Source organism: Crocodylus siamensis, chromosome 4, assembly GCF_052110815.1.
Source record: "Crocodylus siamensis isolate JL-2025a chromosome 4, ASM5211081v1, whole genome shotgun sequence".
Lineage (NCBI taxonomy): Eukaryota > Metazoa > Chordata > Crocodylia > Crocodylidae > Crocodylus > Crocodylus siamensis.
In genome coordinates, this window is record NC_143398.1 from 120,801,611 (window position 1) to 120,820,269 (window position 18,659).

An 18,659-nucleotide genomic window follows, 5' to 3' on the forward strand; every position below is an offset into this window, starting at 1 on the left:
GTCGGGAGGGGGGTGAAGGGAGACAAGCACAGATTGTTCAGGCAAAACAAAAGTTCTCCCACCTCCTAGGTTTCTTTGTGTCTCCACTTCCGTATAAGATCTACTTTCCCTAGGCTGGATAACTTCTGACAGGAGGTTTCCCTCAAACTTGTTTCACTTCCAGGCTGAGGGACAGTGTGCATGTGTGTGTGTATATGCTTGTGTGTGCGCTCACCTGCTACCAGTTGGTAGGCACCATGCCTTGGGATTGCTTCTGCCAGGTAAGATTTGGTTTTTCTTATGTTTTTTCTTGATGTTCCTTGTATATAGGCTGGTCTTTATGTGGATTCATCCATCATACTCTCACTGCTGAATATTCACACCACACATTCTAATACCTGGAAGACACAGCTTCAAATCACATATTTTAATACTTTCAAAAAATGAAGCTTTTGTATTGAAAGCTACTAAATAATAAAGCAGATTTTAAGGAGACTAATGGCAAGAGATCACCTTCCAAGATCAGTGGGAGAGTGGGGATTTGTCAAGGACTTAGAGTATTAAAATTAGTACCTCTTTTAGGGATACTTGGAAAATTGCCTGTTTCCTCTCAGCCTCACTTTCACACACTGCCTGTCTCTCTTCATTTTCAGGTCATATTGTAAGGTGCAATCTCATATCCCTGCCAGCTGAGAAGCTCAGTGAACAGTTGCTGTCTGAGAAGGTAATAAAAATGCTGTGTTACAAAGAAGTTAGCAGGAATGCTATTGATCTGCACTGCAAGAAAAGTGTGTGTGTGTGTGTGTGTGTGTGTGTGTGTGCGTGCGTGCCGCATCCCTGCCAGCACCCTGAACAGCTGGAGTGGGAAATGTAAAAATAGGGTAAGTGCCTTCACCTCCTTCCTTCTGGAAAGGGAAGGACAAGTGCTAGTTACTGTGACCGCTAAATCTGTTCAATAGAATATCAGAGGTGCACATCTGTGGAGCCAAGTACATCTAGTTGCTCAACCACAGATATTTGCTTAGAATCGCAAGGGTCTTTCTACTTCAGTGTCATAATTTAAAATCTGTTGCTTTACAATTAAAGTCAGAGCAGGCCAAATTCTATTCCCTTGTTTTACACAGTTTGACTAGATTTTTTTTTAGTCTTTTTCTCCATACCATTATAAACCAAACGGATTGCTCCATCCTGCTCTGTCTCATCCTTTCATACAGTTCCGGGGACACTGGCAAAGTCATATCTATTTGTGACTCCAGTTCTACTCCTACTTGAGAGAAGTTCTGCCCCTACAGAGACAGTTGCTTAGAAATGTCCCTGTTACATCACCAGAACCTTCTTTCTTATAAACCCTTGCTGAAGTGACATGGCTGATCAACTATACACAGGAACAGATTTTTTAAAGAATTAGTTTACCAGTTTTTATAATGCCTTTTGTTTTACAGCTTACAGTCTTTTTGCTTGCTTGTTTTATTTTGGAACAAAAGCATAGTTTAATATTTCAACAGCAAATTCTTTTTACTGCTACACACTGGAGAAGGTTATATTTTCATGACATGAAAATATGAGGGGTTGTTTCTGCAGCATATACAGTTTGGAAAAAAAATCTTGTATATATGTGCAGATGTACATTTGCATTTCCATCCACACAGCTGCAAATATACATAATATATAAGAGAAAGTGAATGAGTATGTATAGATTTTGCCTGTGTGTGTGTGGGGGGGGGGGGGCGGGTTTCCTGTTCTTGGGTCCTTTATCCAAACCTTACTCAGACCATTTTTTATAGTTCAACATAATATTTTCCTGAATAACAGAAGGGGGAGAAAAGATTTCACAGTTACCATGGAAAGAGAGATGATATTCTGTGTGTGTGTGTGTGGAGGGGGGTGCAAAATGGGGAAAATTGTGTGGGGTATACTGCTCTCTCACTCTTCACAATACCAAATAGTGTAATTGATGCTAGGAATTTTTTGAAATGAGGAACTGTTTCACGTTTCACAGAAGTGAGGAGCAAATAGCATAGTGAAGTCAAGCATAGTGCAGGAAAATATTGTGCAAGCTTTCTCACAATACAGTCATTAATAGACCTATTTTCTATTTTGAATGATATGTATGATGAGACGCATACACTTTAATAATGAGCTATTTGATTGTGAAAAACCTCTTCCTTTGGTGTTTGAGCTCTTACCTATGTTCATTCAGTGAGTTCCCTGTAGGACAAGACCCTCCTGCCAGTAATTATTTATAACACAAAATTTAATCTCTACCATCTGTTCTAAAAAACAAAATATAGTTTTAATAAATGGGCCTGGAATATAATGATCCATCATTTCAGCTGATTTCTTAGAATGCCCTCCTATTAGACAATCTTTGCAGAGATTGCAGTATTAATGAGATTTCTGAATAACTGTGTCTAGCAAATTAGAATCTCCTCCAAAGTTCCTCTGGAATATAATGGATATCTGCAATGCCTCAAGACCTGCCACATATATGAGTAGCCTGGGGAGGATTTCATCCTCTCTAATTTCTCTCTGATGCCTCTGGCTTCCAGGAAAATGATACTGTCACCTCCATTATTCTTCCAGGTGCCCTTCCAGACTGGAATGGACTCAGGAGGCATCACATGTTCCAAAAGTATACTTCCTTTTTTTCTGCTTTAGTTGTAAAGATTAGATGCATGGCAAGGAGTTGATTGAAAAGTGGTATCAATACAAACATCTCAGCTAAACAAAAGTGTCCAGTCACATTCTCTGGAAGAAATAGAAAAGATGATGAAATGATTAAACCAGGGAAAACCTTGACAGAATGACAGAGACATCTTGGGAAACAAAACTAATGCTAGCTGTTCATTTGTATATCCTGCTTTACTCAGGAGAATAAGGTATCCAAGCTATGGCTAAGATAATATCCAAGAAAATTTAAGGCCAGAGGTTGGCAATATTTCACTACTAGGGGGTCCAAATAACAGAGCTGGGTTTTAAGGCAGGCCAGAGGTGGCACTTAGACATTCTATCGTTAGATAGAGCATTCTTGCCATTCATGTAAAGTGTATTCAGCTAACGGTAGGATATAGAAACTTCCATGTGTCACAGACTGGAAAAAATCCTTTTGCAGACTGGCTCCAGCCTGTAAGCTGTAGGTTGCTGTGGGACTCTTTGCTATGACAACTGTACCAATGCCAGACAAATATCTTCTAGGAGCCAGCAATAAAACAGTATTATTCCTGAGCTGTAGCTACAGACTTTTGGAGTATCATGCCAGGTCATGGGCCAGCAGATCTGGGGCTACCTGGAGATTGAGCAGTCAGAGAGCAAACCAGAGGGAACAGCAAAGTGGTTTGGGTTGAGGTTGAGCCCTGTTGCCCATACATACCCTGTTCCTGCTCAGGAGCTTATATGGCGGAAGTGGAGATTTAGCTGATCCCAATTGGCCACTCCAGTGATAAGGACAGAGCAGAGGACTAGCCCCTGATGGAAGCCTTTGACCAGCCTTCCCCAGTTTGGGTGGTCATTTGTACAGTAGCAGGCCAGGATGAGCAGCTATAACAGACTATAAATGATCGATGAAAACCTGCTGGAATTTTAAGCCACGTAGACTGAGGCCAAGTATATCAAAAACCAATATGTTTCCACTTGCACCATGCTCGGACCCAACTTTAGCTTAACATCTTGAATGCTCAGCAACTAGTACACAATACAGTCAGTATACCTAGATCCTATACAGAATCCAACTCACTAAAGAAGTTCTCTGAAGATCAAGTGCAGAAACTGTTCCCTGAACAAACTTTAGGTCTATATGAAGAGCCAACACAAGCATGCTGTTCAGTGCTCACAGTTTGCTACTCGGCAAATATCATGTCCAGTTTGGATAAGCCTTGCCCATACCAGTTTAGGAGACATAAAGATTAATTCATACTTTGAGAGTTATCACATGAATATCGAAGCCAACAAATCTTGTAAGGTTAACAGTCCTAGCCAACACTTAGTATCAGAAGGCCCCCAACAAATAGCATGCCTGCCACCAGCCACTGTAACAATGCTAAACAATAATGGCTTTAGCCAACTAAAATCATCACCAGCTCAGTGCAATAGAAAGAATGATAGAGGGCATCTGCTACTACTATTGTACTGTCATCTGGCCAAGTGAACATCTTCATGGCTTTTGCTCAGATGCTGCTTCTAATTCTAATGTAATACGGTTCATGGTGTCAAGATTGAGATGCCCCATTGCATACATGTAATGCTTTAAGGAAGTACGAGCTGGATGAATGGACTGTAAGGTGGATAAAAAACTGGCTGGAGCATCGGGCTCAGAGGATAGTAATAATGGTTTGATGTCTAGTTGGCAGCCAGTATCAAGTGGAGTTCCCCAGGGGTCCATCCTGTGGCCAGTTTTGTTCAATATCTTCATCAACAACCTAGAAGATAGCACAGAGTGCACCCTCAGCAATTTTGCAGATGATAACAAACTGGAGGAGAGTAGTAGATACACTGGAGGGTAGAGCTAGGATTCAGACTGACCTAGACAAATTGGAGGATTGGGCCAAAAGGAATCTCATGAAGTTCAACGAGGACAATTGCAAAGGCCTGCACTTAGGATGGAGCACTCCCATGCATCAGTACAGGCTGGGGGCTGACTGGCTGGATAGCAGCTCTGCAGAAAAGGACCTGAAGGTTACAAAGGACAATATACTGAATATGAGCTAAGTGTGCCCGTGTTGTCAATGGCATACTGGGCTGCATTGGTGGGAGTGTTGCCAGCAGGGCAGTTGAAATGATTATTCCCCTCTATTCAGCAGTGGTGAGGCCATGTCTGGTATACTGTGTACAGTTTCGGGCCCCCACTACAGGAAGGATGTGAACAAATTAGAAAGAGTCCGGTGAAAGGCAAAAAAAATGGTGAGGGGAATGGGGCACATGACTTCTGAGGAGAGGCTGGGAATGGGAATGGGCTTGTTTAGTCTAGAGAAGAGAAGACTGAGAAGGGATTTAATAGAAGCCTTCAACTACCTCAAGGGGGGTTCAAAAGAGGATGGAGCTAGACTGTTCTCAGTGGTGGCAGATAACAGAACAAGGAGCAATCGTCTCAAGTTGCAGCAAATGAAGTTTAGGTTAGATATTAGAAAGAATTTTCTCCTTACGTGGGTAGTAAAACACTAGAATAAGTTGCCCAGAGAGGTTGTGGAATCTTCATCCTTGGAAGTTTTTAAGACCCAGCTAAACAAAGCTTTGGTTTGGATGATCTAGTTGAGGATGGTCCTGCTTTGAGCAGGGGTTTGGACTAGATGACCTCCTTAAGTCCCTTCTAACCCTAATTTTCTGTAGTTCTGTGATTCTATGCAGGTTGCATATGCATGCTGAATGACCATTCCTTTCATGTTGGTTTCTCTGAGGAGCTTCTCAACCTGACCGCTGCTGTCTCAGAGGTCATTGACTGGCCCAAGGCCATTTAGATGGTGTTTGTTTTAAACTTTCCCTGTGGGAAACTGCTATAATAATAATAATAATAATAATAATAATAATAATTAATAATAATATATTCCAAAGCTAGTTTATTTCTAAGGATGCTTAAAGATGAACACAAAAACTCACTGAAAAAATATTTTGTGTATCGGTTTAGGAACTGAAATAATTAACAGAGCATTGTGGTATATTTAAGTATGTTTTTAAGAATGGTGATATACTAATATTTGGACACAAAATTTATCCTTTAATTTGTATTCTTATATTTAGCTGCCAAGATGTAAATTCAGATTTTTTCCTGCCATGGTTGACAAGATTATTAAGATCGAAAGCCCTAAGATTATTTTAGGGTGTTAAAGCAATATTTTTTCTCATCTTGATCAGCAACAAATATCAGATGGGTAGAACTAATGTTAATTTCCAAAACAATGAAGTTGGAATCCTGCATTAATAAGATTGGACTTGCTTTTGTCATTGATTTCATTCCCTAATATTCCAAACCCATGGGAAATTAGTATTAGAGTTGATGAATCTCTGTAAACATCTGGAATTCACCTAAAAGACTAAACATTCAATGGAAGTACATGGGCAATGTTTAGTTAAGTATGAATAACTGATAACATCAAATCTATGTAGCACCCATAGAGAATGAAGACAATGGTTACATATTGTTTATAAAAGTATGGTTTCTCTTCAGTAGATAGTTGGATTGCAAATTTCCGTAATGAATTTGTCAGCCCACCATTCTGTTTTTATTGTGAATTTTAATAACTGTTATCTGCATATGGCAAGCTGTCAGTAATAAGCCTATATGTGATACTTTTAAAATTTATAGTATTCTTAATATCTTCTAGATAACAGATAGGAAGTATTAACATGGAGAACGTATCCAAAGAAAATGCTCAGTTTTTCTTGAAAAACATAATCCTGCCAAATGACAGGTCTTCATGCAAATCTGAATCCTCTGCTTCCAAGGAGAAACAAAGTTGTGGAGGCATAAAGGTACAGTAATAGGTCTGAATGTTACCATATGGACATTTCAGTATGTGAGGTTTTACTGATGAATTAACTCCCCCCACCCTTATAGTTCCTGTTGGAATGTTACATTTTTGGCCCCTAGCACATGTTCTTTTAATGGAGCAATGTGATCCGATACCCAATCCCAACAATTACATCTCCTGCCATTCACGTGTGATTTTGTGATCAGGATCAGATCCTAATGGCACCATTACTACATGCCGTTTAAGGGTGGGGGTGTGGAATTTTGGGCTCTTTCTGCACTGGCAAATTGAAAGCTGGGTGCCCACAGCCTGGCTGAACCCACATGATCACAAGTTAGGGAGTAACAATCACCTGATGGTCAGTCCCAGCCCTGGGACTGCGGCACAGCTGCTTCCAGACTTCTGTGCTGTCCTGGGGCTGAGACCAACAGCCAGCTGATTGCCAGCCCCAGCACCAGAGTCTTCAGCCAGCTCTGGTTACCCTGCCACATGTTCAGTTTAAGACATGATAAAAACCAATCACAAAAATGTGACACCTCTCTTGTGGGATATTTTTATGCCTGGTTTCCCATTTTGTCGCACCATTAGTTCCTTGAACAAGTAGAAGGGTTATTATCTACAGTGTGATTAACTGGTTAATTGCATCTTAATTGTAATGTCTGCCAGGAGCATGTCTTTCATTCAGTATTAAAATATTAAAGAACTAAGTAACAAAGTTTTGAAACTGTTCTGAATTTCACTAGAGTTTGATGACATTCAGATATGGAGATTTGGTTCAGGTTCATGTAGTGTACTTTCAGTGTTTAGTATTAAAGGACAAGGTGAACACTTACAAGAAAAGGCTGAGGGGGGACCTGGTGACTATCTATAATAAACTCACGAGGGAGGACCAGAAGGGTTTGGGAGAGACCTTGTTTCCCCTAGTGCCCCCTGGCATAACAAGGAATAACGGCCACAAGTTGTTGGAGAGTAGGTTTAGATTAGACATCCGTAAGAACTACTTCACAGTCAGGGCGGCTAGGATCTGGAACCAACTTCCAAGGGAAGTGGTGCTGGCTCCTGCCCTGGGGGTCTTTAAGAGGAGGCTTGATGCCTACCTAGCTGGGATCATTTGAGCCCAGTTTTTCTCCTGCCCAGGCAGGGGGTCAGACTTGAAGATCTACAAGGTCCCTTCCTACCCAACTTCTGTGATTCTGTGATACTCAGTTTCAGCACTACTATTTGTCCGTGAGTGAATGCAGAATATGAAATGCCTGTGGTACCGTATTATACTGTCAATAATGCTGACTTTTTTTTAAAAAAAAAAGGTTGGGTGCCACAGTGCTATTTATTTCTGGATTTTGAAAATACAATGATATGTGAAATTTAAATGGTCTACTAATGGAACATGTAAAACGATAGGGGTAGCATCAGTGACAGACCCAGGAACAATATCTTTTGTCCCCATTTGTGTATGTCAACTGCTCAACCAACCCAGAATTGCTTAGAGGTTTTTTTGTTGTTTGTTGCTTTATTAAAAAAAAAAACAAGCTGCCATGAGTTGAACTCCAGCAACTTTAGCCTTACAATAGAGTATTGTGATGATAACATCCCTGCATTTTCATGTTACAAATTCATCTTGGAAGAGCATTCTGCACAGAAAGATGTCCTGGCCCACTGAGTGCTGGATTCCATCCTCCCCTGACCCTCCTCCCCCATGAAGTCAGTCTTTTCTTGTTATCCTCATTCCTGGAACAGGGTCTGGAAGAATGACACTCTTCTAGATTTATGTTTTGATGTAATGAAGCCATGGTGCATCACCATAATTTTCTCTGATTCAAGTTCATTAAGATGTAGCTGAATCAGAATATCCTTGGCTTTTTCAAATTCTTTTTAACCTTCACATTTTTTATTTCTTTTGGTTTTCTACAGCCTTTAAAAATGAAATCCATCTAGAGCATGATCCAAATCCTAGTAAAGTCCATGGAAGGAGTCCCATTAACTTGAATGAGGATGGCACTGGCGTCTCAGAATAACATCACATAGCAGGAGGGTTGAAAAGATGTTGTTGCCACAATGGTCCAGGAAATATACAAAAGAAAATGATTTTTCTTTTGGTCATATCTTTTATTGGACAAAACATTCTCCCTTGGTCTAATAAAATATCCCCCCCAAAATCCCTGCCTTCCCATATTTTTTCTGGACCATCACAACAACAAGAAAACTCCAGCTCTGCTATAATACGGAGATGTTGACATTCTCCATTAACATTGTAAATCCACAACCTGAAGCCAAAAATAACCAAACATGTAAAACAACTATTCAGGAGGCCCCAGAAAATCTGAGAAACCATCTTTTCCCTCAGCTACTTCAAAAGGGATCAGCTGAAACCAGCTACACTTACGCTACTAAACTAAAGGATATAAACCAGGATACATATTTTGTTACTATGCAGCAGACCCAAACCTTCTATGTTGGTCTAATAAAAGATAAAACTAAAAAAAAAAACCCCTTGCATACCATATAGGTCATTTGTTCTGTGATAAAATTATTCCATTAAAATGAAATGATAATTATGACAACATTAGCTCCGGAAAATTTACATTTGCTTAAAATAGCTTCTACAGGTACAAAAACTGGGCCTCAGTTGCACAGAAATTTTTAAATGTTGCGTTAATTAAATTTGCAGCAGAATAGCAATGATACGATTGCATTTCGCCTCAACAGTAATCGGATTTCCCCACTGAATTAACCATTCAGAAATCAGCTTATTGCCTCTGAAAATGGAAACACTATTGTAACTCAAATAATTTGTCCATTTTGGGAAATTTATAGTTACTAGACTTCAGGAACTGGAATACGGGTGCAATTCATCCAGAAAACTAGAATAATATGGAGACTCAGCAAATTAGTTTTGACAGCTTTCAGCTTTCCATGGGTTTTGTGCTAATATACATTTACAGTAAAAAAAAAAATTAGTTGATTTATATTGAGATCAACATCAAGGTTTCCTTATGTTTCAACATGAGCTGAATCAGGATGGAGAATCAGGCATCTCTAAACTACAGACATAAATCAAAAACATTTATTTTGACAGATCAAAATAATCTTCTGTCTTGGATAGTTCCCAGACTTTTAAGAAAACTATTTCTGAACATGAAAATGCTTGATATTTTATTTTTATTGCTTCTGATACTCTGGAAACCATTCTTGTGCTTTTATAGTACCATTAAAAATACAAGGACATTAGCACTCAGAAATGCTTATTTTATTGGAGATCCTTCAGAAAGCCCTCCTCATAAGAAATTTTGCTCCAACTTGAGAATTATGGATTTTTTTAAATTATAGCCAGCACTAATGAGATTACTGCTAGTAGCAGCTGCTATTGGAAAATATTGCCATTGCTGACACCTGGAAACAAGAAGCTTGAGATCAAGAGCCTGCCTGCTTTCATATCCATTTCACAATCTAGTCTAGCTCTTAGTAAACACAAGGGTCCACACACAAGGAAAGTCACCATTAACTTTGCCACTTATTATTAAAATTGCTGCCAGAATCACAATGGCTTAAATGGCCTAGGAGGATAAAATATTCCCCTATTCCCATACGTGGTATTTGTTTTCTCATTCCCATAGTTATTCTGTAGGAATAAGGACTGTGTTATCCAATAAGAAAATAAAATGTGCTCTTCTTCTGGTTGTGCCAGCGAGATGAACAAACTAATAGGACTTTGTAAATCTAGTACATTTCACAAACACTGGAAGAAATCTCAAATATTGAATGTGTGAAAATTAAAATACAACAACGAAATATTGTGCAGTTTTAATCGCCTTTAATTTCTCTCACAGATATTTCTTGGTGCATTATCTTTTGTTTACTTCGCTAAAGCATTATCGGGAAGTTATCTGAAAAGTACCATTACCCAAATAGAAAGACGATTTGATATTCCTTCTTCTCTGGTTGGTGTTATTGATGGCAGCTTTGAACTTGGTATGTGTTGTGGAATCCCTCTTTGCTGTTAGACAAAACCACTGACAGTTCATTGTGGAAAATGTTTGCGTAAATCCTACAGACCTCTGAAAGTGAAATGAGGTTGATTTGGCAAGAACCAGTGTAGCTTTTCATAGGTATTTACATTTGGTATGGTAGAGATGATACTGTTCTTAATGTGAATGTGCTCAGTGGGGCTCTACATTTTGTGGTTAAAACCAAAATGTGGTTATTACTACCACAGTTTCTCTGAACCAGAATAGTCTGGATTCTCAGTGTGATCATTGGCCATTTTGTAGTCTACTCCCTAACTATATTGCTACACATGCTTCACTCACAGTGTGGACTGAGCCATAGATGTGTTTAACCCACATGTTTGTTTAAATTATGAGATAAGGTTGCTGCTGGTATTAAATCATGTCTTTTTCTTTGCTGGCTAAGCCCAGCTAGACATGTGGCAAGGAAGTTATGGACCTCCTTGAAGCAATGGTTTGAAGGAGTTTTTTTGTACATATTTAGTTATAGGTGAAAGATGATGAATTGTTTTGCAAGAAGTTCAGCCTTTTCTCTTCTGCACTTGCCACTGGTGCCCCATGAGTAATGTATCTCAGTGATTTGGTAAGCAGTGAGAGTGCAAGGATATATTAGCTCCAGTGGTTAGTTCCTTAAGGTCACTCTCACACTCCAGCTTCATGTAATGTAAATGTTACTTTTGACTTACCTCCAAGTCTTTTTGTGTGTTTTACAAAATGTAGTACTCAGTAAATGAACGATTGGCTAAACTGTGCAAAGCCCTATGTTTGACAATTGCTTTAATTTTTTTGGTGTGCTAGTGGCTGGCAGCTGGGTAGTTCACCCTCCATATTTCTAGCAGCCTTGCAGATTCCCATGTTCTTAGCAATGAAGATCTTGGACACCTGTTCAGACACAATAGGGAACAATGGGGAGAACCAGCAACATCCCCACTGGCATGTACTAACATAGGCCATAGTTTGATAATCACTGGTTTACAGAACAGTTCACTTATGGTCAGATTGTAAATCCTAGTTATTTTGTACTTTTTCAAAGGGAACCTCCTAATCATAATTCTTGTAAGCTACTTCGGAGCCAAACTTCACAGACCAAAGATAATTGGAGCAGGTTGCCTAATAATGTCAGTTGGAACATTTTTTATTGCAATGCCCCAGTTCTTTATGGGACGGTAAGTGCACGACTAACTTAATTTTTCAGTTCAGAAAGCAAGGCAAAAGTACAGAACTTTCATCTAGTCATGAACATTAAACATGCAACTATTTCAGCAATATAGGCACTGATTGGAAAACTGCTGTTAGCAACAAGCAACAATACAGTTATTATACATCTTTATTTATGCTTTATTGTTCCTAAGCAAATAAAAGAAGATATATTCTGCCCGTATTAATTCAAATCTGAAATAGAGTTATGATTTAGCTAGTGCTTAGCGCATTCCAAAATTCTGTGTGATCGAGAGAAAGAGACAGGCGTGACTCAGAGGACACTTCCGTCCTCTAACATTCTATATTAGCTTAGATTTGGGGCCCACAGTATGAGATGGTGTCTGTTAAATTGGGAGGGTGTTAAATTGGGGATAGAGAAAGAAATATAGCTTTCTTCCACAGTATGCTATTGCTACAATGGGGGGGATGGGGAGGGTGTAATAGAGTGCTCCTTTGGAGATAGGTGAGATCCCCCTTGTGGTGGGTCAGTACTTGGTTACTACTCTGATTCCCTAGTCTGGCCACCTTTCTTTCTCTCTCGCTTGCCTGCAAAGGCTTAGTGTTAATTGGGATTGTTTTTTGAGAGATCATCTTTAAAGAACCTAAGTCTGGGGCTGTGGGCACCTTGTTTCCCTATCCTGTCCCCAGCCCTGAATCTGACTGGGCTGCATGAGGCTTTGCCCTTCTCTCTTTCTCCTTCCCCACTTTTTGCTGGTGGGTAGATGCCCAGCCCTGCCAGCCTCCTGTCTGTCTTAGTCCTCCATTTGCCCAGGCTCTGGCCAGTCCACGTTTTCTGCCCCCCAGCCTCTTGCCCCCACAAAACCATTAAGGTAAGTCCAAAAAGAAAAACCCAGAAGAAAAAAATCTCGGTGCACTGGGCACTCTGCCAGGGCATTCTCCTTGCCACCCTCGCATCCACTCTGGTTTACAAAGTATTACTATTGCTATGAGCAGAAAGAAGAGGGGTGGCAGGAAGAACAGTAAGCAGGTCTCTACTGGGCTCTCAAGACAGTCCATGATCCTCAAGGTATCCCACCCCCCAGGCCTCTCTGGTGTGCCCCATGAACAATTCTTAGTCTGGTTGGGCACACTCAGCCCCCGTGTCCCGGGGCAGCTCCTCCAGGGTGAACATAAAACCACTTTCCAATTTTTGTATCCCCTTCCCATGACCTTCCAAGGCACAAAAAGGCAATAAATAAATAAAGGAGATCCTTAGTACTTCCAGGACACTTGCTTCTTCATTCAGGGTCATCAGAAGTCCCTGCTTTCAAGCATCAGCATTCCTGGCCAGAGGGGTTTCTACCCTTGCCTCCCTATGGGGCTCTGTCCCCCTCTGCTGCCATGGCCCATTCCCTTCCTTTGGCCTGGGGAGAGTTAATATCTCAGTCAGCCCTGCCTGCCTGGCCAGCTGAGGGACCTCCTCCTCCCTGGGTTACAGATGTGTTCAATCTCTTGTTCTCCTCCCACTGCTGGGTTCAGCGGCAGGCTGACTGCAGACTGAGCTTTGCAAATGAGTGCCTGAGCCCAGGGCCTGGCCTTGACACTTCTCTGGGTCCCTGGTCCCTCTCTGTACAGCAAGCTGCTTTCCCCATCCTGTCCTGGGGCTTCCCTTGATAGCCAAGGTCCTCTCCACCCTGTTCATGCTGGTGGGTTTCCTCCTTACAGCAGATAATCATCCCCTTCTCTTGGCTACAAAGGTTAGGCCCTTAAAGGGGCTTGCTTCCTTTTTTTCTCTGACTCCTCCTCTCTGTAACAGGCATAGACAACTGAGGGCCAGGGCTGACAGAGCTTAGCCCACCCCGCTCCAAATGAATTTTGTGGTGGCTGGCACCATGGCACTGCTGTCCCACAGTGCCCCACAATGCTTGGCATGGAAGTCCACTATTCCAGCACTGCCACCACAGCATCATGCCCACCACCCCCACCAGGCACTCCTCCACCTCCACCTCAGCCCCCCCCCAAATAATATTTTCTCCTTCCACTAATGGTAACAAGGCTAGGGTTCCCTGCTACAGGGGGTTGACCTCATCTGGACCCATGGGCCAGATGAGCTGGTCTTGAGCTCATGTCAACTTGAGACCCAAACTCAGAACTGGATGATGGGATTCCATGGACTGGATCCAGCCCACAAGCCATATCTTTGATGCCCTTGTGCTCAGTAATACACATTCATGTGCTCAGTAATACACATTCATAAAATATGTTATCTACTCAGTAGATCAGGTTCATTACAGTCAGGTGCATCATAAAAACAAGTCAAGTGCTATGTGACTGTGTCCTATGAAGATAAAATGTGTATTTTTCTTGTAAAATCATATAAGATTGAGAATTAAGAAAATTTAATTTCTACACAGCTATAGGTATGAAATATTGCCTTCCTCCACAAACTCTTCTATCAGCATCTCTCCGTGTCTACATGATAAACGCCAGATACCACTCTCAGTCTTGGATGCAGGTAACATATTTCCATATTAAAAGATATTCTGTTATAATGTTATCGTCTTTAAAGAACCCCTGCCCACCACCCTGAGTAACGTGCCCCCCTGTCCCAGCTGAGCAGCTTGTCCCAGTCCCAGGCCCAATCCCACCCTTCCCCACACCACTTCCCTCCCCCCAACCCCAACAGACTTACCAGCTGCCAGGTGCCAGTTTAGTGTATGGCCAAATCTCTGAACCAGCCGAATCTTTTCTGAATCAATTCAAATGCTTCAAATCAATTTGGCGCTTTTACTTGGTCTCTTTATTCAATTTGGATTCAGAGATTTGGTCCCTCAATTGGGCCAAATCTCCTCTGAATCGAATCAGCTGCTGAAGCTTTGCACAGCCCTACTCTTTTGTTATCCTGGTGAAAATCTGCCCAGTTAGCTAAGTTATAAGGTTTTTTGTTCTCACACATGTTATGGATATATGATGCATAACAGGGCTATGCAACTGGAGGCCCACAAAGGGTTAATTTGTGGCCCTGGGCTCCTGCCAGACTGCTGTTCCTCCTATCACTCTGGCTGCTCTGAGCTTCCACTCTGGCTTCTACTTCCTGCACCTCCTCTAGGGAGCAGCATGGCATAGTACAGCCTGCAGTGCTTGGGAAGTCTGCAAATGCAGAGCAGCAGGGAGCCTGTTACCAGGGAGCTAGGGGGAGCTGCCCACAAGGGCTGTGTGAAGCTTTGGTTGCTGATTCAATTTGGAGGAGATTTGGCCCAATTGGGTGGCTGAATCTCTGAATCCAAATTGAACTGGGAGAGCAATTAAAAGGTCTGAATCAATTTGGAAAAGATTTGGAGAAGATTCGGAGATTCAGGTAGTCCCCACTTGCTGCTACAGGGAGCTGGACCTGGATTCCATGCCGGTAAGTGGGGGAGGGGGGCCATAGAGGGAAACCTGCCAGGCCCCATCCCCTGCCTGCTCCCCCAGGCCCCCAACCCCCGCCTGCTCTCCCAGCCTTATCAATGGCTGCCAACATCCCAGCACTTAAAAAAAAAAGATACATAAAAAGAAAAGGTCTGCACTCACCGGCTGCTGCAGCAGCAGTCAGGCCCTCTGGCGGCGCATAGCAGAGTCCCCCCCACACAGCATGGGGCAGTGGGGATTGCCCCCCCCCCCAAGCTGGCAGGGGCCAGTGAGTGCGAGGCTTTTTTTTGATGGGGGCAGTGGGTGGGGGATGTGGCCTGTTCAATTGGAGATTCGACCTATTTGGTGGCAGCCAAATCTCTGAATCAGATTTGGACAAACTGATTTGGGACACTGATTTGAATCACTGAATCAAATGACTGTCCCCCAAATTGGCCGAATCCAAATCTAAAGTGTATATGTGCCTCTTCGCACAGGCCTACTGCCCACATATGTGGTGCAGTGAGGAAAGGGGACATCCGTGGCTCACAGTATTCTAGCCCTGATATGTAACATGGCAGAGAAGTACTTTACAAATCCCTTCCACTAACTACCCCAGAGAGGATTATTTTGCCATTTCAGTTCATTAGTGAGTTCACTTCTGCTCCCAAATACAGAGGTCCCTATTCTGCAGAAGTTAGCAAGAGATACACCCATATAATAGACAGATTTTAATCTTGTGTATTTAATGTTGAAATGTCACAAACAAGATCTGTCTCTTTCTCTCTCTCTACATGTTTGTATTAGGTTGTGAAAAAGAAGCTGGAACTTCCATGTGGATATATGTTTTTTTGGGGAATCTTCTGCGTGGAATTGGAGAGACTCCTATTCAACCTTTGGGAATTACCTATATCGATGACTATGCCAATGTGGAGAGTGCTGCCTTTTACATTGGTAAAAATAATTACATCACATCCCTTTTCCCTAATTTTTGCAAGAAGCAAATTGAGTTGGCTTGAGTATTATTAAATTGACCTTCCCTGATTATTTTACTTATGTGATTTCCATTTTTTAAGGTATTGCCTAAAACTTTTAAAGGCTAATTTCTACTAGGAAGTACAGCAGGGCAGTCCTATTATCTTCAACTGAAAAAATAATTTGGCTTCTGGTTCCTTTGTCCTCTAAGTGGTGTTCACATATTGAGTTATTATGCCCATTCATTTCTCTAGACGGAGAAGGACATATTCATATACTGTTTAGGTTAACTTTAAAACAGCATGGAGTACAAAGGTGGAAATTTTCTTCCAAATTCAAGCTGAATCAGAACCAGCCATTCAGAGTTAGAAATACTTGAAATGTTGTTCCCTGCTTTGTTTCAGAGAACACAACTGAAATATGTGTTCCAACCTGAAATATCACAAACAAGACCTTTTATTTCCAGAGCTTTTTCTTGCAGTATTTCTACTCTGACAAAATCTAGAAGTAGCTTTGACAGGGCCTAATAAAATATCTTCACTTTTCCATAATAATCCAAAATAGTCATCTCAACCTTTTAAAAAGTTTGTCCACCATTAACTTAAATATCCTCCTTCTCTTTAACAATTTGCCCTTTGTCCTGACCAATTTATACCTAACTGCCTGACCATATTCACTTTGACCATAAATATGTCATTTGCAGCTCTGTTGATGTCTGCTGGATTTTCACCCGGAGGTGAGCGGGCTCGTGGTGGGAAGGGGTTAACTCCTCGCTTGCTGGGAGGAGGCCGCTGCCTAGTGCCAGGCCGGGTCAAGCCCCCGCCCAGGCCCCTACTTGGCCCAGCCCCCCAGGGAGAGAGGAGTGAAGGAGGGGGTACTCACCAGTCCCCCTCCTGTCAGGCAGGGCCCCCCAAATCCCGGGCAGGGCCCCCCTGGCCTGAGAAGCCAGCGTTCCCCGACGGCAGGCCCACTGCGCATGCGCGTAGTTTAAAAGGGCCCGCCAAACAGGGGAAAAAAAAAAACAAAACACACACACTCAGGTAGGCTCTGGAGCAGTGAGAGACACGCGGGTGAAGCCCGCTGCGCCCCCACTCCCCCGAAGCCCCCCAGACACCCCCTCAGCAGCCGCTGAGCCCCCTGCCAACCCCCAGCACAGCCGGAGGTAAGCGGGCTCGTGGTGGGAAGGGGTTAACTCCTCGCTTGCTGGGAGGAGGCCACTGCCTGGTGCCGGGCCGGGTCAAGCCCCCGCCCAGGACCCTACTTGGCCCAGCCCCACAGGGAGCCACGCGACCGGAGCCCCGTGAACAGGCTGCGTAAACAGGCGCTCGAGTTAGCGCAGAGTTCACGCAGGGGAGGGCGTGGGAGGGCACGAGACCCTGCCTGCGACCCCCCCCAACCATAGCCAGCCCCAGCCGTAGCCAGCCTACCAGAGGCATGACACGGATGGGCATGTGCTGCACCCTGAGGGTCCCCTCGGGTTCTACGGCCCCTCCACTGGGCACCTCAGAGACGGCCACCCAGACGGAGCCCATGGTTCCGGGCTCCACGCAGACGGAGCCCCTGGCTCTTGGCTGCGGGGGCTGCCTGTCCCTTTTTCAGGCTCTGGGGCCCGGGAGCATGGCCACCTCCCCTTGCGGGGTCTGCTCCCTACTGGGGTCTCTGGCGCGCCAGCTGGAGGAGCTCCAGGCCACAGTCCAGAGACTGCGTGCCATCAGGGACTGTGAGCAGGAGATAGACTCCTACTGCCAGGCCCTTCTCTCCCGAGAGCCGTAGGGGAGAGCTCCGTCAGGGGCATGGACCAAGGTGGTCAAGGGCCCCAAGGCCCGCCGCACCAAGGCCCCTGCCCCGCCGGAGCTTAGCAACAGGTTCGCACCTCTTGCAGCCCCAGCAGAGCCCACGCAGTTGCCAGCTCCCGCAAGCAACCCAGGCTTGACCGCAGCTATTGGCCCCGCTCTCCCCAAGACAAAGCGTAAGGTGTTTGTTGTGGGAGACTCCATCCTGCGGGGCACTGAGGGGGCAATCTGCCGCCCCGACCCCTTAGCCCAGGAAGCCTGCTGCTTCCCGGGGGCCCGCATCCGAGACATTGCAGAGAGGATCCTGCAGCTCCTCCGGCCCACAGACCACTACCCCATGCTCCTTATTCATGTGGGCACCAATGACATGGCTCGGAGCACACCCACCCAGGTCATGAGGTGCTACAGGGAGTTGGGAGTGGGGCTTAGGAGTCTGGGAGCTCAGGTGGTGTTTTCGTCGATCCTCCCAGTCTCAGGCTATGGGCTGAGGAGGGAGAGGAGGATCCACGCGGTGAACCGAAGACTGCGGCGCTGGTGTTATCGGGAAGGCTTTGGCTTCCATGACCACAGCCCGCTCTTTGGAGACAGAGGCAGCGAGCTGCTGGGAAGAGATGGCCTCCACCTCTCTCCCCTGGGGAGGAGGCTCTTCTCAGCCAGGCTGGCTGACCTGCTCCACCAGGCTTTAAACTAAGCCCGCTGGGGGATGGGGGGACTACTGCCCCTGCTGGCCTGCTGAACAGCCCTTGCAAAGCCAGTGGACCAAGGCACTTAAGGGGGCACTTAAGGGAGCCCACCCCTGCCCCATCCCTGGCACAATCTGTGGGCAAGGCAAGAGCCCCCAAGGGCACACTTGCCTGCCTGTACACTAATGCCAGGAGCCTGGGCAACAAGCAGGACGAGCTCATCCTCCTGCTCAGTGC

At 44.0% G+C, this 18,659-nt stretch overlaps 1 protein-coding gene across 1 annotated transcript in view; it reads left to right on the forward strand.

Moving 5' to 3' along the window:
- Positions 1-6,303: 6,303 nt before the first annotated feature.
- The window catches only part of SLCO1C1 (solute carrier organic anion transporter family member 1C1), a 34,203-nt gene continuing 21,847 nt past the window's right edge, over positions 6,304-18,659 (forward strand). Inside the window, exons 1-5 of the mRNA XM_090043579.1 lie at positions 6,304-6,441; positions 10,268-10,409; positions 11,478-11,610; positions 13,999-14,099; positions 15,779-15,925. Coding sequence (XP_089899705.1) covers positions 6,316-6,441; positions 10,268-10,409; positions 11,478-11,610; positions 13,999-14,099; positions 15,779-15,925 — 649 coding nt within the window. The 5' untranslated portion in view covers positions 6,304-6,315. The remainder of the gene's footprint in view (positions 6,442-10,267; positions 10,410-11,477; positions 11,611-13,998; positions 14,100-15,778; positions 15,926-18,659) is intronic.